The sequence below is a fragment of the Frankliniella occidentalis genome, unplaced genomic scaffold (assembly GCF_000697945.3).
Source record: "Frankliniella occidentalis isolate FOCC.00 unplaced genomic scaffold, Focc_3.1 Scaffold4, whole genome shotgun sequence".
NCBI classification, from domain to species: Eukaryota; Metazoa; Arthropoda; class Insecta; order Thysanoptera; family Thripidae; genus Frankliniella; species Frankliniella occidentalis.
This window is the reverse complement of record NW_026267134.1, coordinates 1300502-1326966: the sequence shown is the minus strand read 5'-3', so window position 1 is coordinate 1326966 and position 26465 is coordinate 1300502. Positions and strand designations below refer to the sequence as shown.

At 37.5% G+C, this 26465-nt stretch overlaps 3 protein-coding genes across 11 annotated transcripts; 1 reads left to right on the top strand and 2 right to left on the bottom strand.

Annotated features, from left to right (window-relative positions):
• Window positions 1–711: 711 nt before the first annotated feature.
• On the bottom strand, window positions 712–9523 carry LOC113202136 (E3 ubiquitin-protein ligase UBR2). 3 transcript variants are annotated; one of them, XM_052268825.1, is made up of 7 exons: window positions 9364–9523; window positions 4229–8271; window positions 3535–4145; window positions 3225–3414; window positions 2896–3141; window positions 2537–2803; window positions 712–2450 (listed from the first exon to the last, which is right to left on the bottom strand). In XM_052268825.1, exons 2-7 carry the CDS (start codon window positions 8216–8218, stop codon window positions 2223–2225), a joined length of 5532 nt encoding a protein of 1843 aa, XP_052124785.1. In that variant the 5' UTR covers window positions 8219–8271; window positions 9364–9523; the 3' UTR covers window positions 712–2222. The 3 variants fall into 3 exon arrangements, with proteins under 3 accessions (XP_052124785.1, XP_026272012.1, XP_052124778.1); XM_026416227.2 differs by lacking the exon at window positions 9364–9523 and adding an exon at window positions 9209–9357; XM_052268818.1 differs by lacking the exon at window positions 9364–9523 and adding an exon at window positions 8959–9113.
• Window positions 9524–9691: 168 nt separating this feature from the next.
• On the top strand, window positions 9692–14597 carry LOC113202130 (zinc finger protein 570). 3 transcript variants are annotated; one of them, XM_026416217.2, is made up of 10 exons: window positions 9692–9739; window positions 10427–10494; window positions 11177–11257; window positions 11508–11681; window positions 11770–11931; window positions 12052–12192; window positions 12281–12509; window positions 12594–12677; window positions 12774–12857; window positions 12948–14597. In XM_026416217.2, the coding sequence occupies exons 2-10, from the start codon at window positions 10453–10455 to the stop codon at window positions 13700–13702; spliced, it is 1752 nt and encodes a 583-aa protein (XP_026272002.1). In that variant the 5' UTR covers window positions 9692–9739; window positions 10427–10452; the 3' UTR covers window positions 13703–14597. The 3 variants fall into 3 exon arrangements, with proteins under 3 accessions (XP_026272002.1, XP_052124800.1, XP_052124810.1); XM_052268840.1 differs by lacking the exon at window positions 9692–9739 and adding an exon at window positions 9754–10033; XM_052268850.1 differs by lacking the exons at window positions 9692–9739; window positions 11177–11257 and adding an exon at window positions 9754–10033.
• A 65-nt stretch (window positions 14598–14662) lies between these two features.
• Window positions 14663–25649, bottom strand: LOC113202132 (E3 ubiquitin-protein ligase SH3RF1). 5 transcript variants are annotated; one of them, XM_026416220.2, is made up of 17 exons: window positions 25533–25649; window positions 21500–22004; window positions 21369–21430; window positions 21172–21286; window positions 20980–21075; window positions 20712–20848; window positions 20300–20612; window positions 19960–20219; window positions 19647–19856; window positions 19396–19563; window positions 19097–19317; window positions 18877–19005; window positions 18653–18798; window positions 18377–18549; window positions 17465–17641; window positions 16983–17159; window positions 14663–16908 (listed from the first exon to the last, which is right to left on the bottom strand). In XM_026416220.2, the coding sequence occupies exons 2-17, from the start codon at window positions 21914–21916 to the stop codon at window positions 16740–16742; spliced, it is 2970 nt and encodes a 989-aa protein (XP_026272005.1). In that variant the 5' UTR covers window positions 21917–22004; window positions 25533–25649; the 3' UTR covers window positions 14663–16739. The 5 variants fall into 5 exon arrangements, with proteins under 5 accessions (XP_026272005.1, XP_026272003.1, XP_052124795.1 ...); XM_026416218.2 differs by lacking the exon at window positions 25533–25649 and adding an exon at window positions 23308–23476; XM_052268835.1 differs by lacking the exon at window positions 25533–25649 and adding an exon at window positions 23175–23193.
• Between the last annotated feature and the right edge of the window lie 816 nt (window positions 25650–26465).

Below are 26465 nucleotides of genomic sequence, written 5' to 3'. Positions count from 1 at the left end.
CAGGTGTGTATTTTAAGTACTTTCTGTTTTCATCATAATTTTACTTTTTTATGCTGTAGACTATTGCTGTATCCATGTGATATGTTCAAAGGTGATATACATTGATTTGTAGTTTTGGGTAAAACATGAAAGATTTTAAAAATGACTCGTGTTTTGACTTTTATACTTGTCATTTTTTAGGTTTTTGAAAAAATGTCAGATCCACACTGGTTAGATTTTAAAGATGCTTAAATTTGCTTTGAGTTCTCTAGGTTAAGTTTCAATTCAACATTTCCATGTACTGAAGCATTAATAAAGTTTATACTGTAACTCAATTTTCAAGCAAATGTTTAACTGAAAAAAATTCAAAGACTTGTTGTATAAAGCTACCCTACCCTTCAAAGTAAAATCAACAGGTTTGTGTGTTCCCGAAATGCTTTCACAAATCGGTTTATAAAAAATTTCAGTTGAACAGTGATTTTTTTTTAAAAATAAAAATTCTGTTAGGGACAGACAATCCTACTGGGTGTCCAGCAGAATACGCGGCAGCTCGATGGGTTGCCTACGCACTAGCGAGCAGGCGCGGAGGGCGAGGGGGAATCTGAAGAGGTGGTGGGGCGGGGGCGGGAGGCAACCGGCCGGCTCCACGTCCCTGTTCGTTGCTACTGTACATAGTTGTAGCTACAACCGCCACGGCCACCGGCCACAGGCACCGGTACAAATAAAAGTCCATTTAGGTATAATCTTTCCTTTTTTAATAACAAAGTGCACATTGCAACATTCCATTCATCATCAGATCATGGAAGGTAAGTCACAATAAACCCCCTCATCCTCCACACAAGGTCACTTAATCAGTCTGGCTATTGATTACAGCTGCCACACCACCAGTCACTAACACAATACATGTGCAAGTCTTTTGTGTAGAGGATACAGAGGGTATTTATTTCACCACAACATACGTATCAAAACATGAATTGTGAGATAGTTAGATTTCTAGAACTAAAAAAAGCAGGCATAGTTTTACAGTAATCATTAGACAAGAAAACCAGCTAAATACTTATCAATATTGTAACACAACAAAATAGCTTTCAGAGCCGTACACAAAGATTTTACATGATTGATTGAGTGAGCAATATGTTTCAACAATGAAGATATTATAAGCTTAACTCCATTTAAAGCGAATTAAAGTACCATATTCACCTGATAGTGAGACCCCCTCCCCTACTATTGAGGACCCAAGTGCTGGAGGCAAATAGTCTTAATACCACCCCCTCCCCCCCTTTTCAGAGGCAAATATTCGTGGGGGAAAGAGGTCTTTCATTCAGGGGAATATGGTGACTTTCGAAGAACTTGACATTAAACTGACAACTACACAGAGCAAACTGACTTCTGACATCGGAACAGCGTTGTTTCAATATTAATAAAAACAAAAATCAGTTTGCATTGCGCATAACACAGGAGCAAGGCAATGATTTTAAGCAAAGAGTAGACTGAAAACTAAAGATTGATTTACAAAATTCACAGTTAATACATGTCTAATAGATTGTTTTAAAAAATTGCTAGTTTAATTAATCAAGCACACATTTTGAGCATTAAAACATATTCCAAATACAACAATGAGTGGTAAAGCAGCCAAACAGTAATATTAATATCAGTAAAACATAAGTTCTCTGGACTTAACAAACCAGATGTCAAGAAAACATGATCCTCAAAAACACAGTCTGACTTAGCTGCTAGAAGTAGAATCATCCAGTAGAGTACAGATACACTCAGAATCACAGAGTCAATGCCATAGCACTTCCAGATATTTCTCAGTCTTGAGTCTGCAAACCTTCACTTTTATAACAAACGGGATTTCAAGATTGATTACAGTCATAATAGTTCCTTGCATAATGCAATAAAATATTTATAATAAACAAGCTATTTCTTAAGAAATTTGACAAACCGCACAGCAAGGTAAGGTCACTCTCTTATCAACTCAGCCTACAGATACTTTTAAAAAAGAGAAAAATTCACCCCAATTGAGTATTATTGGATTAAAAACTGGTTATTAACCAGAACAAAACCCAGAACAACTCAAAATATATTAACAAGACAGTGAAATCAAGTTGAAAAATATGAATATCTATCAAATCACTCAACGAAAGGTTCTTTTTTCAATATTTTTTCAATGTATTGTGATCAACAGTTATTTGGTTTTTAAGTTAGAGTTGTGCTCTAAATAAAAGACAAAATAGTTCTCTTTAAAGTTCATGCCATTGACCAGCAATTTGCGGTGCTCCCTTGTCCATGGAACGTGACACATATTCACGAATGCCATGAGATAGCCATATATGTTCTAGTTCTCTGTACAATTCTGGAGACAGTTGCAGACGGTTTCCTCTTCTAAGACCTTGATCAGTTTCTCCATAATCATCAACATATGGAGGTGTCATGAAAGTTCCACGATTTGGTAATGCTAGCACTAGCACCTAAAATCATATGAGAGTAAAAATTAACTCCAATTCAAAAATTAAAATTCCATAACAAACCCGTCAAAGGATCTCATGCCACTAACCTGGCATCTCCTCACTTGTAGAAAAAGACCACATCCTGCTCCACACTTCACTGCGTGATATGTGCATGATCCCACTTGAACAGCATCAAGTCTATGTACACAGCATGAAGTTTGGGAGCACAACATCTCTCCACAAACAAGGCACATAGTTGGGCACCGTGACTCTACTCTATCATGACAGTAAAATTCTAATACTGAACATAGGAGCTCACTATAATCTTCAGGAAGTGGCACAAGTCGATTAATTTTTAGTGGTGATGTAAAGACCTAGACAAAGAAAATGACAACACAAAAATGAAAGTATCAAAAAATAATAAAGAAGAAATGAATTGCAAGTTCATTATTCATGTTTCCTATACCTCTAGCTCTCCACTTTTCCTGAAAAGTGTTTGTACCCTAGGATGATTGGCCCAATGAATGACCAAGGCTTGCATTGTGTCATCAAAAATGGTATTCCTCCAGCTATCACTGATGCCAAGATAAGAACACATGTTATCAAATGTGTCACCACCTTGAGTTGTTAAAACATCCCTTGCTGGGACTGTCGTCAGGAAGTGGAAAAAGAGAACGCAGCATCGTAGGAAGGGCTGACAATACTCCTTTACCTAAAAGAGAGAACGGTTACAATAACTCACTGTCAAGCCTCCTCTAAACACAATATAAGCAATAGATAAGAACATCTACCCACCAATTTTGCGACTGTCTTTGGGCTGGGTAACAATTCAGTCGGCATGCATATTTGATCATGTAATAAAATCAACAAATCATGCAAAGCTGGACAAAAATCGTCTGATGATTCAAAAGATTCTCCACTTGCAGCATCCATTTCATCAACTTCCATTGTGTCATCTTCAATCTTCTTACCATTTATTAATGCTCTGCATAAAAAACAAAAAAGTTATTTTTTTCCCAAAACAAAGAAAATAGAAAGGCGAAATATAAAATTCAAGCACTAAATAGCCTTCAAATCTAAATTAGAAGTGTGATATTGCACTTACTGGCGACATATATAAATCAGGGCTTTCATAATCTCCATAAAGAGAGCAAGCCTAAAAGCATATATTTCGTATCCTCCACCTGAGGGAACTGTCTGTTTAGACATCAGAAAAACTAATGGGACCATTACCCCAAAGCTATCCCAGTCAAGTAGACAACCTTGATCAGGATTGATGTTTAACAAGAGATTAAAAATCATACGTGCATGTGTATTATGCAACATAGGCTTTGACCATGCTGTTGTCAAAATTGCCATCATTCGAACTAGACCTTTCAGGCAGTCATTCTGACGCAAAGACAGATTTCCTAACAAGGGTTTTCCTTCATCTCTCAACAAAACTTCAAGTGAATGAATAGTATATGCACAGCACTGCCAAGCTCGAAGAGTAGACATTTCTGTTTCCCCATCCATCTCCCGAGTGGAGCACTTTTCATCAATTCTTTCAACAAATCTTAAAATCATGTTGACCAAGTCATCTGATAACTTTACTTTAGGAAGTTTGTGGACAGGGGTACCAGTGCTACTACATGGTGCACTGAATGAATCTGGTTCAAGTAGCTGTCTTTTAGCATGTTTAACTTCTGAGTCCGAATGAGATGTAGATTCATCATCCTTCAAAGAAAAAGAAAACATTAAATGATTTTTTAATTAAATTATAGGTTGAGGTAAGATCACATTAGTATAATTAGTTCTACCTCGTCTGAGGAATGTCCCTCCGAGTGCTGCTGCACCGGCAATGGCCTTGGTTGGCTTTGAGGTTGAGCTGCATCATTTGAGGGTTTTGGTGGTTCTGTTACAAGCGGAGCTGATGTTGCTGTGTTGTTTCCAGATAAGATTTCTTCAACAGTTGAAAAAAGAGCTGCTTGTTGTTTTGCTGCTGGAGGGATATCAATGGTGTCTAGTAACTCCATGGCATGATTCCAATCCGATTCATTATCATGAGGCAAATGTGGTGTCTTCTTGACGTCAATAAGCCAAGATTTAAATGAAATGGAAGTGTCACCAATTGACACATTACGGATGGAGGTATCAGGTACCTTCTCCATTTTGACAGAATTATTGATAATTGGAGTTTGGGGAATGAGGGGCAAGACTGTATTGCTAAGACAATTACAGAGAGGACAAAGAAATTCCTTATGTTCAATATCAAAACTTGCAGGCTGCCTGATTCTATAAGGTCTACGACTTTCTTTGGCTTGGACATTATCATAGTATTGCTTCCAGCAAGTGGAGTGCATAACATGACCACATGTACTAGCATAAGGAGCAGGTCCTAAGTATGAAGAAAGGAACAGTTCATGCTGTGGCACAGATTCATCATACTTCCTTGCCATAACAACTGACTTCTGAACATAAGCAGCTAATACCAGAGCTGTTCCTGAACAAGAGACTGCCTGCTCTTCCTGGCATAGTATACAAATGTAGTTTTCTACTTGTGCTTGAACAGGTGTCTGGTTTGGGCCAATTGCGACAGGGGGCTTTTCACTTATTTCAATGGTATCCATATCTTCTTCTTGAACATTTTGCTCACTATCTTTTTCCATTTGAAATAAACTAGCATTTTCTTTCATAAAATTCTTTTGCATGGCAGTCATTTGGGCCATAACTCTCGCCCTTTTCTCTGCAGCCATCTTTGCTCTCCATTCTTTGTCCTTATCGGTTGTCTGTTGTACCTGTGTCTGAGGGGTTGGTGTGACTACTTCTAAAGATGAAGAACCTTCTTTGACAGATCTGTATTTTGTCAAAACCCACTTCAACAAGTCTTTCAGAGTTTCTAGAGGGGCACAATTCAGCAAATCTTCCATCAATTGTTCAATATTCCAGTTATTTGCACGTTCTGTGAATTTTAAGAACCCATCAGGCTCCTTTTCTTGTTCCTGAAGAGCATGACCAATCAGATGAAGAGCCATGTGTAACTGAAGCTCTGATGAATGTTGGGCACCAATGTGCAATGAACGCTCCAAGATTAATTTCAGTATGTGCAACATAACATCACATTGGAGTAGGTTGAGAACCATTGTAAAAGGAGGGCACAACTGAGGTAGAGGTGGAGGAGGACAGCAATCCATCCCATTTTTCTCTTTGTTTTTTCTCCTCAAAATCTCCTCGGCATGAGTGCGGTCTTCTGCATCAAAGTGGTAGAAAAATACATTGCAGTCTGCATAATGCTTTTCCTTTAGCTCATATACACCTACTTTGTTGCTAGGTCTTTTGAAATCAGCAACTTCATCAATAACTGATTCTATTCTAGCCTCTTGTAAATGTTTATGGCCAAATGGAAAGGCCCTGTAAAGCTCTGAATGTGAAAGTGGTCCAGCACACAATAACTGGATTATTTCTTTTTTCATTTGGTCATCATCAGTCACCATACCAACACCAGGAGTGTATCGTTCTGTTACTAATATGACGAGGAGTCCCAAGAATTCTTCAAGGATGCGAGTTGTATTTACAACAGACTCTGAATCACGAGTTTCCATAAAATTTGCATCAGCCCATTTCAGCAAGTTAAACTTATGCAGCAGAATAATGAGAAACTCATTGCTTTCAATTAATGAGGCACAAATTTGAATCATGCAAATGTCTCTATCTTGCATCTCATTACGGTTGGAAGGACTCCGATATTTTGCTACCTGGGTCAAGATTGAAAAGCCATTGCGGCGCCACATTCCAGCCCAAACCTGAGCAATCATTACTTGCAAACGAATAACAGGTTCAAGAAGAAGATGAGGTGTTGGCTTTGGCTGCTTTGCAGGTTGAAGTTCTGGACTATCAAAGTGCAACCCATATTTATCCAGTGCTAAATGTAGACCGGCAAGGAGTCTACTCAATGGTAGATAGATGGACACTGGTTCAACAGCAGGATCATAAACAATGCAGGTAGCACTGTGATTAGCCAATTCAATGACAGTGCTCACTGGTTGTGAATCCATAGGAGAGCATTCAGCCAATTTGGATAGAACCATCCGATATGCTTTGATAAGAACAACTCTATCAGTTGAGCACCAATCAACAACAAATGGGTAAATTTGTGCCATACTTTTGTGCAGGGCAAATCCTGTCTCATACTCTGGTTCATACTCTACATGCTGCCCAACTTGTCTTTTGAATGGCTCCATATCTTGCATGTGAACCATAAGGTCCAGCATTGTAGAGAGCCCTGCTAGAAAATTAAGCCTTAGCTCATCTGTCCACTCTTTAGGTTCAACAATAAGGAGATACTTGATATCATAAAATGTTTCCAATATTCTAAAGAAGGGATCAATTCTTCGGCCTATGAGGGACATTGAGTGGCGTTCAAAAGCAAACTTATTGTTGTCTTTCACTTTTGAATTGAACTCAGATGCAATTGTGTTCCACAAGATGAGGAGAGCTCTTTCCTCAGCAACAAGATAATGGGCAATAGTTGGTAAAGTGTATAACTGAACTGACAATGACAAAACAGACACTCGACGATCATGATCATCCCTTATGTACTCCTTGGTGATGCATCCATATCTTCTGGTGAATATTTTAGAAAAGGACTTTTTGATATCATATTCAATGAGCAAACCTGCCATGATTAAGCGGTGCCAAGCTAGACGAGCTGCAATCCACATATTAGCATCTTCCATTAGCACTCTTTCAGCGATTGATGATGATGTTGAACTTTCAAGGAAAACATTGGAAAATTCACGTCGAAATCCCGAGGAGGTCTGCACAATACTTTCCATCCAGTCCAACAGCTTTAAAGCAAAGATTTGATGAGCAACAACATCTGCGTGCAACACTTGTACTTTAAGCGGTTGTGTATGCTGTCTAGACGTGCATCGCTCAACTTCAGTTTTCATTTCAGTGCACTGCTGAAAACTACACACTTTAATCACAGCACGGCCCTCTCTATCAACTCTATTGACTAAATCTCTATAGACATCATTCATAACTCTTTGCATGGCTTCAAATACTTGATCAAATGTGTGACTTTCATCGTTGTAGAGCACAACACAATAAGTGTCTTCGACATCAAATTGAAGATGACTGTCTTCAGTTCTCTTAAGGTCAGAAGGCAAACTCAAAGAGTGCTTATGAGTTAAAAGCTCAAAAGCGTATGCTTGGACTATTTCAAAAACAGCGCGAGATCTTTGAGCAACTCCATCAGGGAAAATGTTGCTATCTGAATCATGCTTTCTCTTAGTCTCTTTATGTGTATCACAATAAGGTCCTGAGGACCATGCTTCAACATCACCACAATCACAGCGCCCATTTCCCAACGAGGTGTGCATTTTATATTTGTGATGTTGATGAACTGAATTTTTGAAGCAAAAGGCACACAAAACACATGTTGGGTCTGTTCCACACTCCCGGCACGAATATGCTGGTTCGCCCATTTTTAGGGTCCGACCACATAGTGGAGGTGAAGTAAGTCGATCCATCATGCTTTTAAGGTCATCACCACCACACATAAAATGCTCAAGAAGTTCAAAGAGAATCTTCTCGTGTTTATTGTAAGGCCAGTGAGGAACATCATTCTCACCTTTTTCTAATTGGAAAACTTTAGGGACACACTCTTTCCATAGGGCTCTTACGGCTGGTGTGAGTGATTGGCCATTCTCAACCATTTCAAGCCAGTTCTTCACATGACGGTCAGCATCTTCCAATTGGTGAAAGAGTTTTGATGGTTCATCCATTTCTTCAGATTGGGTCTCCATGGTTTAAGTTTTTACCGATGAATTATGTCACCTCTTCTAGAAAGGAAATTTATCTGAAACAGAAAAATCATGACAGATCCATTATGGCTAACCACACACCACATATTAAACATTTAGCACTAAGCACTTGAACAACAGAAGACATAAATACTGTCTATGGTACAATGAAAAGTAAGAGCCATCAACTAGCAGACTGACGGAAAGTTATTACAGACTGCTTAAGTGAAAACTAAAATAAACTGGAGAACAAAATAAAACCAATGAATCAAATAAAACAGAAATATATCTGAGATTATTTGCTAATAAACGATCAATGAAGGTAATGTTGTTGTTTTTTAAAAAAACAACACAAAAAACATGTCAATTATGCTTTCACTTTTTCAGACTAGTGGATTGTAACCTCTCCAAAAGTTACGCAAAATAATTATTAGGAAAAAAAAATAGGACTAGAGAATTTTTTGAAGAAGCAAATGGATTAAGCAATTGTCAGAGCTACCCAACACAAGGTGATCTACAAAAGGATGGCTAAACGTACTTCACACCAGGAAGTCATGTGTCCTAGCCAGTTCTAGCTAAAGGATGCATTGTGCTGAATCACAATACTTTCTTTACCAATGTACAAATCATAAACTTCACTTTATAAAGAATCACAGAACACAAAAAAGGGACTTGGAATTTTGGCAGCTCATGAACATCGACGGTACACAATAAATGACACGACCATGATGACATCTGCTTACTTCTCTTTCCAATGAACTGTTTGTGATAGGGTACCATCTGAGTACGTGCGTGGACTGCAGATTTTACGAACAAGAGCGTGCGAAATCCTTTAAAGACATTAACCCCAATGACAGCGCGATAATGTCTGACTTGTAGGGGAAACGTGTAGACAGTATTATAGTCTATTTTTAAATAAACGAGACGCAGATCAATAAGCCTAAAGTTGCACTCTAAATGGAGAAGGAAACACAAAAATTCTTACAGCCGTACCTGAGACAAAATAAACGGCAAATCTGGTGCACGTTCAGTTTTCAAAGGCAAAATTGACTTCGGAAACCAACTACAAAATCGGGAAAGGCGAAAGTTTTCATTGTCCTTTCCCTAATGGCGAAATCTACCTATACAACGGCAAGGAGAATAATTACCAGCTGTTTTCGACAGGTCAGCTCAGCAACCTGAGCAACAGTTATCTTTGCCAGCGGTGTTCGTGCTCTTATTGAAGATAGAAAACATTTACGGACAATTTAGTGTTTACTGCATACAAAAATAAATAACGGAGTTTCTTTCAGCTGAGAAATAACGATTATGGACAAAAATTCTTAGGGAAAATCTTAATTTTAATTTCCAATGTTGACAATCTGCTTTACTCTAGCAGACCGCACAATTTTTGGTATTATTGCAATTGAGATTGCTATTGGGCCGAGGTAAAAGTGGTCATATCCGGTCACACCCTCGTACACGATGCGTGATTGTGATTGGTCGAATGTTCTTCCGTTTGTAGTTTCTTTCTTGCTTTCGCGAGTAAGTATTTTCCTTCTTTTTCGGAATAAGAAAGAAAAGAAAAAGACAAATTCAAAATAATAGGTTGTCTGCCTTAGTTTGGTGCTTATTTTAACAGAATTGATCTACATTACCGCTTACAACATTCTACATCCTTACAGTCTTTGAGATTGCAGTGTCTAGTAGTTGCCCTCGGGTTGTCATCGCTTTCCGCCACTTACACACATCGTAATGTGGTTAAAAGTTCTGAATCTGTCTGTCTTCTGACGTATCGGTGCCCATTTACGGTTATCTTTGTCAATTTGGGGTGACCAGGTAATCACTGCAATGTTTTTAATGGTTTGCATTCTATGTCTATCCTACAACTTTAGATTTGCCTCATCTATAGGTGTTGTCATTGGAGGTCAAACCTCTGAACTTTAAGCCCTTTGCTAGATTTTCTTAACTGGCCCTCAAAACTCTCAACATTCTAGCTACAAGTGTTGTTGTCTGTCTTTTGTACAGAGTAGAAGTCTCCATCTGTTTCAATTGGATCTATTTGAATTCATACTAGACTCAATGTTCAATGTTTTGGTACCTGCTAACCTCTTTGTGCACCTCTTTGTTATCTGCCACAGTACATTCCACCTACAACACTTTGCAATAACAAATTTTGTCTTTGCTTTATTAGTTACTTCTTGTTTTCTAAAAATGAATTGTTTATGTCAGGTACTTTTTCATCCTGCGAGGCCAAGATGGCAGAAAATCCAGATTCTCGTCAGCTATTTGAAGTGTCGGTGAGTTAACTTTATCTGTGTTTTGCTTTGATTTTGCCTTTATTCTGCTTTCTTGAAGTATCAAGCACACAAGATTCATTAATCACCCCCTGTTGTCCTAGTTTCAGCTTTTTATGAAATTTCCTATCAAAATTGTGCTGTGTGTGACTTTGGGCTTACTTGTACACATTTATAGGTGCACACTAGTAGCTGTTCCATTTTTGACTGCTTCCTACAGTGTCAGTCAAAATTATTTCCAATCTTTAAGAATTTAGATTGTTTGCCAATTTTGTGTTTGATTTCTTTCTGCTTGAGCTGCATGTAACTGCACGGCTGACATTGCTTGCTGCCAAAATGAGATGTGCCAACAGTGTAAAGCTTGTATTGCAAGAGGGTTGTCCCCCTCACTTATTTAACTATTTGTGACTAGCCTTTAGTCTCCAACTTATGAGCCGATTCTCTATGGTATATATATTTTTCCTTTGTATGGGGGAGGGGTAACAAAACATTGTAAAGTAACAATGTCGAAGATAGTGTTAATATTCCTTTTTCCTTCATATCCAAATATATTTCTTCATTAGTAGATTCTGTTCCATCCACATAATAGTAACAGAAGATATACTTCTGTTTGCTTGACTATTGCAATTCATGTACGCACATTTCCAAACTAATTTTTTTTTTGTTCTCTTATTAAATTTGACAGAATATGTTAGATTCAGACACCCATGATCCCTGTTGGCTCCCACAAGATATATCTGAGAATGACTCATTTTGCCCAGTTTCGGTAGGTGAAAGCAAAGGGCAATATATTTATTTTTTGCCAATTGATTAGATATTTTAATTGAGACTCAAGTGTTATTAATGAAGCATGCTACTAGATATGTGACTTTAGAAGTAGTGCCCTAACTAGTTATGTAAAGGGCACTTTCTCACTCAAACTTAAGTTTGTACACCATGTCTTATTTTACAGTTCGATTCTATTTATCGCTCTAGTGTATTGGCAATTCCTAATTTTAGACCTTTTTTATTTGCAGAGTATTGCAATTAAAAATGAGCCCATTTATCACTACATCATGGATGGTGCTGGTGGGACAGGTCAATATTTGCCTGTTGTCACAATTGGTGCTGATGGCCAGCTAAGAGCCGTCACAGATCCTTCAATTTTAACAAACCAATCCAATGTCCAGTCTGTTGATGTTGGAGAAGAAGTGAGTTTAACTTAAATTTTTATTCTATGTTGAGGAATGTAAATCATTGTGGTTATTTTCTGTATTAATGTATTTACTTATGTTCTAGGTAATAGTTTTTCCAGACAAAACTACTCAGTCTGAAGCTCTCCCAGAAGGAATTGTAGAAATAGATGTGGATGCTGGGGATGAAGAAATCTCCTCAGAGGCCATAAGCATTGACCAACAAAACCAACTTCCAATTGTTACTACTTTTCTTGCACCTAATAAGGTAAATATAGAGCTAAGTTAAGGAAAAATATAACATTATGTTGTCATAATTTGAAATGATCTGTAATAACATTTCTAAATTGACTGACTTATGGAACAATTTCTTTATTTTTGTTTGCAGAATGTTACTATTGGTGGAATTCAATACATTCAAGCAAAGACAAACAAAACTTCTACTAAAATTCTGCCTGCTTCTTCTACTTCTTCCAATGTTTCTGGTGCTGGCAATCCAACCCTTCGAAAAGCCAAGTTCCAATGCAAGGTATGAACTGGCAAGAGAATCCATCTTTCTAATTATCATTTCAATGTTTCATTTTTTAATCAGGTCTTCCTTTTATGCTAACCTACAGGTTTGTCTCAAGACTTTTTCTCAACAAGTCAATTTGCAAACTCACTATCGCATTCATACTGGGGAGAGACCTTTCCAATGTCAAGTTTGCCAAAAAGCTTTCACGCAGCAACCTAATTTGTGGAAGCATATGCGAACACACACTGGTGAACGACCTTTCCAGTGTCGGGTCTGTCAGAAGTGCTTCACACAGCAAGGCAATCTGTCCAAGCATGAGAAGATTCATACAGGTCTGGTTATTTCTTCCCTTTCTTTGTTTCTTTTCTGTTTTTGTTGTAAACTTTCAATATGCTAATTATAACTGTGTTATGTAGGAGAGAAACCTTACAAATGCCCTCAATGTGAGAAAACATTTGCTCAGCGCTCAAATTTGATGACACACATCACACTTCACACAGGTAAAGATCTGCATCCACTGTGTCCCCTTTGCTTACAAATGATTAAGAATCTAATTAATCTATCTATCTATGCCACCACAATCAAATTTGCTTCAGGTGTTCGGCCTTTCAAGTGTGAAGTATGTGACAAGTCATTTGCACAGAGAGCAAACTTACTGACCCACAACATGACCCACACTGGTATGTTTGCAGAGCATCAATCTTACTTTTACAATTTTTGATCTAAAATTAGTTTTAATTCTCCATGTTCCATGTGTAATTACCTTCCAGGTGAACGTCCTTACAAGTGTGAAGTTTGTGAAAAGGGCTTTTCTCAACAAGCTAACTTGGTGAAGCATGTGCGTTTGCACACTGGAGAACGGCCGTACAGTTGCCGGTTTTGCAGCCGAACTTTTGCTCAGCAAGCAAATCTTGATCGACATGAAAGGATTCACACTGGCATAAAGCCATATGCGTGCAGCCAATGTTGGCGTGCATTTGGACAGAAGACAAATTTGCAAAAGCATGAGGCCACTCATCATCAAGAGAAAGCTTTTCCTTGCTTTTTGTGTCGCAAAGCTTTTGTGGCTAAAAACTCTCTCGAGAAACATCAGCAAAAAATGCATGCTCATCAGATGTATCCAAATTGTTGTGCTGGAAAACCTCATTCAAAGGACTGTGGGCCTCCACCAAACAACCCAGTGTCAATCAAAAAAATTCCAGGAGAATTAGACGCTAATTCTCAAAAGGTTAAAGTGGTTTCAATGGAATTGGAGGATGGTCCAGATATGGATGAGTTGGACGAGCAGCAACAAATCAAAGTTGTTCGGCTTTTAGAACCTAACGTGCTTCATCATCAGGATGATTTACCTGAACTAATTGAAGTGCACATTCCTCATATGGATGATCTGCAGTTGAGGCAGGATCTTGATGAGGAGGAGGAGGAAGAAGAAGAGGAAGAGGAGGAGGAGGAGCAACAGTACTTGGATGGTGCTACTGATGACACATCAAGTCCTGTAACTGTGTCTATTTTACAAGATGATTAAATATTATCAATTAGCCTCAGTGAACTTTCAGTGAATGTGACTTCATTTTTAAGTGGCCTTAATTAGCCAATATAGTTACCGTAACTAGTTTTTGATTTTGTGTGTAATGAAGTGAGTCATTTGTTGTCTCATTTGAGGAAACAAGTTGTTATAATAGAGGCCTTGTGCTTACCACACAATATTACCATTATGAACCTTTTACTGTTAAATAAGCAACAACATATATATTAACATATATATATCTGGGACATAGTATGTGTAATTGTTGGCCAACATGAGAGAATCTTTACAAAATTGGACTGAAATTTGTTTTATCATACAGGAATTTAAAACTGCACCACTTATAATTATTTCGTGTTTTTTTTTTTTTTTTTTTTTTTTTTTTCAGTTTATAAGTCACTCATGTCTATGCCTTTTCTTTTTAAATACATTTTTGACTGGTATTGTTGCAATCTTGAAAAATCCTGTAATATTAACCTTCATTTGTTGCTTCACCAGTCACCTTAAGGGACCATTTGTCTTTTGACTTTGTTATGTACAGTAGATCACTAGACATGTTAGCAGAATAATTATGGAGATATGGTTTCCCCAATACAAAGTATAATATTGGAAAACAATTCCTAGTCAAGTGAAATCAGCATTTTCTTGTAGGTACATTCCATTTTTATAATTTTATGTTGTTTCATAGTTCTATGATGCCTTCAGTCTCTCACTCTTTCTTCGCATCATCTCAGAGAGAACTTGCAAAAAAGTTTTGATTTTCTTAGCTCTGACTTGTCTTCCACAGCCCTGAATTGCCTGATTGTTTATCATACTGTTTTCTTTTGTTTGAAGTTTATACTTGAATGCTGTTTTTCTTACAGAAAATATTACAACTGAGGATTGTAAAAATAAATGTATTTTCCATTTCCTCATTCCTAAGATCCTATGCACTACTAGTAAAGTCCTAAAAGACACAGATTTGGGTAAGAAATATATTTATAAAAAGTTTGATACATTTATAAATACACTCTCACAAAACATACAAGGCATGGCCTTTGAGACATGCAGTCTTCAATGCTCAACATGACACAAGTTGATATACATACTTGCAATTAACAATTTGTCATTTTGGTGATAAATTCTAGGCTACAAAGAACACACATGATTCAGATTAACAGATCAAGAACTTTGATTATCAGATTCACAGGTATGCAATACATATTAGAATGAAAGCAAAAGTACAATGAACAAAAAAAAAATAATTCTAGACCAATTACTACAACAACAAAAATGAAGAAATTCAAGCAACTGGTAAGAATGATGTTTCCTTTCAAAGAAAAATCCAGAAACCAAGAACAGTAGTTAATGCACGCATCTTTATTGGTACCTCCCCTTCAAATTGATCACAGAGTCATGGCAAGTTAGGGGAAAAGATGTTTGTTAATCCTATTACATATACCTGTCTTTCTCTTTCTTAAAAATTTCATAATCATTTGATAATTTAAAAAAAAAATGGTTATAGGACAACGTGTAGTTAGTGGACAATCAGCAATTAATTAAATGTTATTGACATGTTTACCAAGAGTAATATGGCAACATGTGGAAGAGCTCTATGCATTCTAAATGTCAAAGATTGTCTACTATCACAATATTCATTAGACCTGTAACATTTAAAATATAACATTGTAATAGTAATACAGGTTTTACTTTTTGTACAAGAGAAAAATGAACACATTCACTGCCACTTACTAGCGAGCTTCCAAATAGATGATTAACTTTCTACATCTCAACAGAACAAATACACAATTATCAAAAAAATGAGATATTTTAAACCAACAATCAATAACACACAGACTCTCTTAATCATTTTTAGTACATTGTATCATTCACGTTGAACAACAGATTTATATTCTATACTTAATAAATAGTGCAACTTGCTGTCTTTGTCTTGAGGTAATGGACTAACAGCTTAGCATTAAAAAAGAATTTGGTAACTATGTAATCAGATATTGTAGAAAATTTTAATGACCAATGAGTACGAGAGGAAACAGCTCAAGAGATGAGATAAATCAAAACCATCAGCAAAAGTGGATTAATTCATAGATATATAAGATATACAGACTACAATATATCCTCCACACAAGTAGGTCTTTATCAAAGTCAAAGCTAGTATATAACTAAACAGGTTAAATTGTCAATCAGTATTCTTCAACTTGATCAGAACTGAGCTGATGACAAGCAAATTTACAAAACCTATGTCATGGATTTGGTTTCGGGGCACAAAAAAAGTTTGACATTATTAAAACTTCAACAATATCGTAGAATGAACATGATAGATACCATCTGTTAAATTACGCACTATCAATTAGAATATGACAAATGATTGAAATGAAAATGCATGATGTATATAGTACATTTTGAGCGCACAGCCCATTAATTAGGTAATGCAGGATGCAATGTAAGGTTTTCAAAAAAATAAGAATAAGAGACCTTAATAGGGCTAGTTAAAGTCATTGAAACGAGAAAGGTATGTACACATAAAACTAAAGGCAAGAGAATTTGATACTCATAAAGCTCATGAATAAATATGAACACAAAAATGTGGCTCAATCAAGACAAACTAAATTAAAACAAATACAGAATTTTAAAATGACGATACTGTAGGTATTATGTCTTGTACACTGGCAAGAAAGAAAAAGATTGTTCCTGAACAACAACAAAACAATAGGGACTACATGCATAGTTCATCGTACACTTCTTAACTTAGTTCATACATTCCTTTCCCTCTCTGCTGGCTGGTCAGTTCCCCACAGCCATAACAACCAACTTATATGTTACTGGTTAGTACATGAAATCGTTTAGATAGCATAGTCTTGAATGGCTATGAGATATCACAGGACTGAAATAACTTTACAAAACAAACACAACTTAAAACCTAGTAATTTGACAGATTGTAGTACAACATGTACAACATCTACAACATGGAACAATCATCCGCCACCTGACAATAAACCTAGAAGTAGGTCTCAAACATACAGGAAGCGGAAGCTGCGTCTCAGAAAGCTTCAACAAAGCTTGCTGGAAAAAGTCCAGTTCTACCAGTTCGCTGTTGGGTCCCTTTATACCATCCATCTTCACGTTTTCGATGAACATATATAACATCACCAACGCGGAGTTCCAATTCATACTCTGAGTGAGGTGGGTAAGGAACGACACATCGGAACCTAAAACGAAGAAAGTATTAAATTGATTAAATTTAGACAGGTATAAGGAAATGGTGATAGGAAAAGTTCATTACCGTTCTCGAGCAGGTTGAACAAGTTGTTTTGATTTCCGGCTTGACTCTCCCTGATTTGTAGTATGACCGTTTGGACCATTTCCTTGGCTACTGCCAGCATCAAGAGAATTAGATTTCCGATGATGACTGTTGGGATTTGGCACAGGTGCAGATGCAGAAACTCCCACTTCACCAGATCTGCAAATGTAATAGATAGATATCACCCAATTGATAAATTTCACTCTTAAAGTGTTGTTTTCACTTGCAAGAAATAGCCTGAAAACACTGAAAATGAGTGTTAATTTCCTAGAAAAACTAAATAATTTACAATTACGTGCAATATAAAGTGGCATGCAAATAGAAGCGGGTGCAAAGCAAAAGGGTGACAGAAAATACTGGAAAAAGGTAAAACCGATGTTATAATTACATTTAAAAAAATAGGGTAATAGCGATAATAAATACCATTTTCAACTTTTACTTTTAATTTTACATTATACACAAACCTTCCATTGAGTGAGAAATTTGATGTCACTACATTTGGTCGTTCCTTGTGACGAATTCGTTGAGAACCTCCTGCTCCAGGCACTGCTCGATGATGAGGCTGAGACTGTTGTGGGGAGATAGTTGACAACGACTCAGGAAGAGGAAGCTGAAGCAGTTGGCTTGGACATGAGCCAGACCTGCAGGGTTGTGCAGCGTAGCAAAGGAATTACATTTCAGAACAAATCCTGTTGAAGGATTTTACGAGCATTGGGGACGAAATACAGTCAAAACTCAGGAATAAAGCAGTTGTGCTGAAGCAGGACTGGACAAAGCTTGGATTGATGTACAAATAATTACATGTTGAAATTTGTTAGTTCAGCACCGTGCAGGCACCGTGTACTATTTTTTGAATAAAAGCAACTGATATCCCAGATTTGACAGTTTGAGAGAGTGCTACCACTGAGAAAGTCAATGCAGCCCCATCTCAGAAAATTTAAAATATTGAGAATTGTTTTTCATAGAATACACATGGACAAATCTACATTAGAACATGTGGTTGCCGCACATGCACATGACAGTAATAATACATAGTACATGGTGCATTTTGTGATACATGAAAACAAACAAATGTGATAGTGCACACAGCAAACATGTGCTTCATGCTGGTATTGACACATCACATACAGTAGTGGGAAAATTACATTTCACTCTACAGAGCAAAACAACTTGTCGTATGAGCTGACATGGGATCATAAAATTGGAAAAATATTTAACACATTCAGTTCGGCGTGATCACACTGTCACTGTCACGCTTCAACGGGTTCTCCAGCTGCTAGGATGCATAGCTGCACTGAATGTGTTAATTACCAAGTGAAGAGTTCTACATTCTTGTTGATAAAGAGGTCCATTTGGCAAAGTTTACAGTACTATACCTGACATGAATAGGGTGAGCTTGATGAACACTATGAACAGGAGTTCCAAACACAGATCCATCTTCAAAAACAGGATTGTCCATAGAATATGGTGGTGGTGGTGATTTAGACTTTTTCATGTTAGTAAGTCTTCGCATCAAACTGACACTACCCCGTTCCTTTTTTTCTTTGCCCTGCTCAAATAGAAAATTAGTTTCATGTAAGCTGTTCTCTTTTAGAACTCCACATTATAGGCATAACTCAACCCCCTACTAGAGACAGGATGATTTAATTTACCTTATCAGATGATGATTTAAGGGGAGTACTAGAAGGTGTAGAAGGTACAGAAGATACAACAATATTTGGGGACAGAGAACTATGTGTAGTCGCTTGAGGACTACATTGAGCTGTTTGCCCAGCTGGAGCTTGTGGAGATGTAGAGGCTGTAATTGATTAGAGAGTTACTCAAGGAAATTTTCAGGAGTCAGAAAATAGAGTTGAGAACAGCACAAAACACTCACAAGTGGCTCTAGTTACTTCAGTAGTTGTATGGTTACTTTGATGAGCTAGCCAAGACACAGAGCTAGCAGTGGTTGAACTCTGTGCAGGGCTTACAGAGCGTGGAGGCAAAGTTGGCGGATCTAATGCAACTAGAGAAATAAGTAAACAAATGAAAAACTGTGTGAGTCACCTTGTTCTCAAAAAACAGAAAACACATTAACACCAGAAACAAACAAAAACCTGGTTGTGATGGCCTGAGGTTGGTAGTCTGAGGGGATGAACTGTTAGATTTGCGATCTCTTGTATAGCTTACAGGAGACTGTGAGCTTGTGGAGGTAACAGTGCTTGTGCTAGTGGTATGAGGTGAAACTGCACCACTACTTGCAGACCGGGTAGGAGTACTGGCATTAACACTACCCCGTGGGACACTTCGGAGCTGTGATTGAACACCTGGTAAGGACCTAAATATTTTCAATGTTAGATAAATAGAATGTTCAATAGAAGTACAATATAGTTTGTGTTAATTACAGTAAACTTACTTAACAAAAGCCACATAGTTTCCAGGAAAAACTCCACTTTTCTGAGTTCGGTTTGATGTTCCTTTGAACCATCCATCCTGACACCGCTCTGTGACTGTATACACTCCACCCTTGCGAAGTTCAAGCTCATCTGCTTTTTGGGGTTTATAAGGGTACAGAGCAATATACCTGGAAATAATAAAGGGTGTGAAAGATGGCAAAATAATATGCCGATACACAGAAATAAAAACAATTAACCCATGAAATCATACGTTGCTGGGAGGTTGCTGTTATTGACAAGACAATGATGGATGCCCTGTGGAAGTGGTGGTGGAATGCTTCCAACACTAGAAAGTGGCAATTCACTGCTTCCTGAGCGTCGATGGTTGCGACCACTGCCTTGCCTAACAAATTCCCCATTTGCAGAGGGCTCTACCGTAACTCCAGTGATATCTCCAGATCCAAGAACTTCAGCTGAATGCCTAAAAGGAGTAGCAAATGACATTTTTGAAGGTTAAGAGGAATTTTTCATCGGTGTTGAACATTCAATAGGTAGAATTTATGTTAAACTAAAATAAGGGTTACCTGTTTGAGGTGGCTTGATGAGTAGGCGTGGAGAGGGGAGCAATGAGACTGTGTCGCTTGCTGCTTTCATGAGCAGTACTTGTTGCAGTGCTAGTCGGTCGAGAAGACCTTGTTTGAGGACTCCAAGCCGATGCTGACGGGCGAGGTGGAGGGGAGGCAGGAGATGAGGGTGTGGTACTAGAGCTAGAGCTTGATGAAGTGCTACTTGTATTGGGAGTTGTAGAGCTTGACGAGATTGATGAGCTAGAGTCAGTTTGGGGCTAGAAGTTCAAACAAATAAAATAAAATAAAGAAATTCAAAAGATTAATGAGAAATAGTTCATGTTTCAATAGCACTTACAAAATTTGCAGCAACACTTAATGGTGGCTTGGGTACTGATTGAGTTGAGAACTGGGTTTGATTTTGGTGAGCTGCTGCCTGCGAAGATAAAGCTTGAGGCAGTTGTGGCTGGATTTGATTTAAGGTTTGACTATGAGGCTGCAAAGTTTGGGGTGAAGGTTGATGCAGGGCCTGAGATTGGCCTGCCGGCTGAGGTGACAAGTTTTGAGGCTGTGATGGTACAGCAGCATGTGTGTGGTCAGTTGGTATAAGAGGGGTTGTTTCCTCAGTTGTTGGAGTTGGTGGAGCAAGCCTGGATGGCCCAGGTTGGATACTAAACACAAAAGATGAGTCAGAAGAGAGAATCATTTTAGTTTACTTCCCAGCAGAAAGATTACGGTGCTCAAAGTCCCATAAGTAATTGTAAACTTACTTGGAAGATAATTTCATAAAAGCACGTGCAACACCATTCATTTCAACAAATGCTATGGGGAAAATTCCTACTCTTTCACCTAAACGGCCTTCAGCCCAATTTTCATCAACTCTTCTTATTACAGTAATGATATCTCCCTGGATAAGAAAAAAGAGAAGAATTATTATGGGTCAAACTGCATTCTCCACACAGTATTAATTTTTTTTATTAAATTTCGAAGTGACCAGTGAGATGATCAAGCTTAGAAAAGAGATTTAAATTTACAAACCTTAGAAAATGTTAAACAACCCTCTTCTTCATCATTTGTCATTCTAAAATCATATAGAGCTTTACATTGTGGTATGTTCGCAGGTGGAGGCATTATCTAAACAGTAGAATAAAGGTAATTGAGCAAACTACAGAACTGTAGGTAGCAAATTTTCATTGTTTCTATTTCTCATAAATTCAACCATAAACAAACCTGCACATAACATATTGGAAATACACCATGCACACCTCCAATTTCACCATGGTACCAATTCTGATCAACTTGTTTCTTCAGTGTAATTATATCTCCCTTTTTAAAGCTTAAATCCCTAGAAAATAAAATACAATAATAAAAAAACTTTACATAGATCATGCAATGTAAGTTTTTCATTTTTCTCACTAAAATCATACCCAGGTTCCTTGGATATGTAATCATACACAGCTCTTGCACATGGTTGAGTTAGGACAGGAACCTAGAAAAAGTAAATTTAATTTAGTAGTTCAGCAGCATTTTAACAATCATTTTGTTTCACCTAACTTACTTGTTTTGTGTTGGAATGACTCCTTACAGCATTTTCAGAGGAAAGGGGTGCATGTTGCGACACAGACGCAGGGACAGCAGCTGCAATGGTTGTTGGTGGAAAAATGGTTCCAGAGACAGGTTGAGAGTGTGATCTTTGATGGTGTATGGCTGGAGCACCACTACTTCTTCGTTTCGGAGCAGCATTTCGCATACCCTCCAAAATTCGCATAAGTAGTACATTTGGAGGCAAGTCATCTATGCTTGTTTCGACCAGCACACGGCACTCTGGGCATCTGAGTTCCTTTTTGGTCACATGGATTTCCTCCAAACACTTCTTGCAAAAAGTATGCTGACATGGTAATACTTTGCTTGATGTGTCTAGACGTTCCAGACACACTGAACATTCTAGCAAGTCGTTTAAGGTCCATTCATCCATGCTCAAATACGTTGAAGGAGAATTATAGCAACAGTATTCACTGGTACTGAATACAAGTATTTATCCATACTGGATTTCCAGATGTTGCCTGAAAAACAGAAAGCTAGAGAATTAATACACTAATAGGTACAACCCCATAGTAAGGTGTAATCCGTGTTAACATAGAGAAAAAAAACATAGTTTTCTACGATCTATTCTAAACTTGGAACATGTACAAAAATGATGTTCCATTGGGCCAACTGGCAAGGTGCCAGGGAAGCTGTGCCCCATTTTCAAACATATAAACCCCATACCCCATTGATACACTACCTATACTTTAACCCATGATTTCCTATTGAATGGTAGTTGGTAGGAAGATAAATTAATTTATAAATATCAAAGAAGAACTTTGAAAAAGAACGATCGGATTAGAGTAGGACAAAAGTTTTGTCAGCAGAGAATATGCCCAAAGTAGTTGATGACCTCTACAGACTATTGGTTGTGAAAGGTGTATCTAGATTAAGAGAAGTGATCAATCAAGACTAGCGACTACAATGTATTGTTGAATAATCCAAACAATAAAATTAACTTTCAAACAACATGAATTTTCCTATTTTTTAGTTTGTATGGAATGGTACTGCTACTCACATTTGCATAGAAGGAACGCAATTAACGTTAGTGAAAAGTAATTGCGAGAAAGAAAGCAGAACAGGGCCTAGTCAAACTGAGTTCCGCACATCCCCACTGGTATCCACTTAGAGTGAATGGAAAAGCGAGAATTATTTTGAATTGACCACTTGACATAAAAGTTATAAATCAGAATAAGGAACAAGTAATGAAAAAAAAATATAAGAGAGAACCAGTTGGTCAACAGCACAAGCTACACGTCATGAGAATGTACTATGATAGAATGAAATAAATCTAATCAGATGTAGAATTAGTCACATCCGCCTGGAAAGGTTAGGAATGACAGTCCACACCCAAATCAGTAATGGGTCGTCTCTGATCTCTAGTAAGTCGTCTGAAAAGATGCGAGGGCAGAGACACACTTCCTGAAGTTTCGAGCCACTTCACTACTTGTAGTCCAAAACCACCGGTAGAATATAAAGAAGACACTACTTGTCTAATGTTGGTTTTCGTTCCAGGTAAAGACACTCAGTCTAAGCTCAGACCACTGCAGCACAAATTCACTAGAAGAGACAACTTAGGTATGCAATAACTTCTAGCCGAATTGAAGCCCTACCTAACAAGAGGATCGAAAGTAGCGAAAAGGACCTACATCAAATATTAAATTAACCGAATATGAGACCGTCTAGTACACAAGTGCTGAAACTAGTCGGTACTCACGGTTTGCTTTCAGATTATGTCAAAACATAGTAGCCACTACAATAAAGAGCAAAAAAGGTACTTACTGAACTATCGACATGACGCTCGCGTCCCAAATTTCTGTTAAAAACATATACTTAAGGGTAATTGGCTGAGTGCAGACTAAACTAAACTATAAATTACATTACTATCCTATCTAACGAAGCCACCATTCAGAGCAGAAAACTCGCCGCAATAGGTTGCTGCCAACCTAACAGTGAATACAAAAAAAAATGTGTTGAAACAAATGCAGTTTTACTCGTCTGAGTTTGCCTAACTAACGCTTACACTTCGTTTAAAGGTTTAGTCAAATATAGAGCCCTTTTAAAGCGATTGGTTCAGTTTTGGGGAGATTTAAAATATTTAGATTTTTCAGATAAAATTTCCATTTTGATATGTTGGTACACTTCGTTCTGCGGGGGGGTACCGGCGTCTGCTAGCATTTCAAAAGTATTTTAGCAGTTTAAAGGGAAATTAGATAAAGTGAAGATTTAATTAACGAGGAAAAATAAGAATAAGAAGTAAGAATAATGTACAAGTTACGACGTCACTAAACAACCTACATACAAGTGATCATGTTAGGTTTGGTAGGATTCTGTTTAAATACAAACAGTTTGTTAGGAAGTAGTAGACATTCATGTAGCGTTTGATTTTGAACCTTTTCAGAGTTGTTAATCTAAATGACATGTGGATAGCGATAATTTGCAAGATGCCATTGTGATAGATTGAATAGTGACATTTCATTTTGAGTTTGGTCACATTTTAGTTGATCGAGGTTTTAACCAGATACAAGATTCAAATTCGTGACAGTTCAATTCATTCGGTATAAATTTCCCTTTTATGCAGTGACAAGCTGACAGTTGACATACAATGTGGTTTGTCGTTATGTTATAGGTTTTGTTTTTGGATTATGTTGATCAATGACATCTAGCATTGAGTTATCCAATTAAAGTTTGTGTTTCATTCTGAATTTTAATTTGCATCAATGAATTCACCCTTTTATGAAGAAACAAAAATTATAAGCAATTTCAATAGCCTTTTTTTGGGGAAGGATCTTCAAGAACAAGAACATACAATATATGTCAGACTTGATTAACAGTTGCTTATTTTTGATTAGAATCCATTAAATTTTCTGCATCGTGCATTATGAATCTTAATTGGCATCCAGCGAATTCACCCTTTTATCAATCATGAACAAACAGAAATTAAATGCATTTCCTTACATTGGTTTTACTTAGTTTACATCAATAATTTCACCCTTCTATGAATTGTGAACAAACACAAACTAGAAAGAATCTGACGGTTGTCATTGAGTATTACTTTTAATCAACAAAAGTTTAAGAATTGGAATAGGTTTCTTCACAATCAGAGGTCAAAATGAAATCCTATAGGATCAAATCCTATACAATCAAATTTACTGATTTCATTGAGTAGTAGTACCTTTAATTGACTTCTATGAAGTCACCCTTTTACGGACTGTGAATTAAGATAAAGTATAAGGAACTAGAATAGGTTTTACTCACAATCAGAAGTCAAATTGAAATCCTTCCATCAGATTTAGTGATTTACAGTTTTTATTGACTAGTACTTTTAATTGATATCTATGAAGTCACCCTTTTACGGATTGTGAATAAAGACAAAGTATAAGGAACAATCAGAAGTGATATTGAAATCCTTCAATCAGATTTACTGACTTACAGTTTTCATTGATTAGTACTTTTAATTGACATCTATGAAGTCACCCTTTTACGGATTGTGAATAAAGACAAAGTATAAGGAATTAAGATAGGTTTAATTCACAATCAGAAGTCAAGTTGAAATTTTTAGAGTATTTTGAATTTTTAAATTTATTTCAGTTCATATAAATCAGGAGACACACTCAGCCTTTAATGCACAGCGTTCTACCAGTTCTAAATACGCGAAAATTACGACTATTTGCAGTAAAGCAGGTGACAATCATCGTTGTCAGATCATCTTTCACGAGACTAAATCCACCTTGATGTACGGTTGTCGTTGAGTATTAATTTTACTGTGCATCTATGAATGCACCCTTTTATGAATTGTACAATCAGATTTATTGAATTGTGTGTTTTGAATTTTTAATTGACATCTATCAATGCACCCTTTTATTGATCGTAGTAGTAATTTTTAATTGACATCTATCAATGCACCCTTTTATTAATCGTGAATAAAGACAAAGTAATTAGAATATAGGTTTTATTCACAATCAGAAGTCAAATTAAAGTTTTCATAAATTTAGAAACACACTCACACTCAGCCTTCAATGCACAGCATTCTACTAGTTTAAACGGAATTCCACACGAAAAATTCCTCATTCCACCTGTCTCGGTTCGGTACGTGCAGGTACGTGTTTGTGTGCCTATGCTAGTCTGTTTACCGTCAAGCAGACTACAGACCGGAACCTCCAACGAAATAACGAAATAGCACTGGCGGGAATTTCAATAATGGCTTGAACCGGCTTCGGGCAGAATAGCAAATACGTGACGTCACTGCTGGGCGCCGAGTTTGAATTCTCCACTTCCGAATCCCATGACTGATGATGAAATTAAAGGATGAGCAAAACCATAATAATTGACGGTCAGCGTAAGGGCCGTTCATATTACGTTTGAACGGCCTTAAACCATCTGCCCCTCCCGGGCAGCATAATGCTTAATGGCTGCGTTACGTATATACCCAATCTAAAATGCGCATTTGAGACATATAATGCAGCCATGATGCAGTTTTGCTGGATTTGCTGCCTGGGCTTTCCCCCTATCCCTCGGAGGCTGGAAGCCGGTTTTAGTAAAGCCGGAAGCCAGTGAGCCGCACCGAGACCGAGACAAAATTGTTAGTTATGTCCTTCACAAAAACGCCTGTTGGGTAGGCAACATGTTTCATACTTACCTTTCGTAACAGGTGCCCCAAATATTTATTCTTGACACGAAGAACAAACCGACCGGTCGGTAAAGAAATGTGTACAAATAGAACCGCCAAGAATTAAGGCAGCGTTTTTGGTTTGCCTGCAACAGGTCGCGATAGGGAATTCCCGAAATGTCAGTATTGTTCTTGTATAAGAGAGGTGTATCCCCTCCCTTATATACCAGGTGGCTGATTAACCCCGCGCACTTCTGTAGTTAGACTGTACCGCACGCACGAGTGCGAGCGGGCTTGCCTATCGCCCCTGTCCACGGCGCCTTACGGGCCG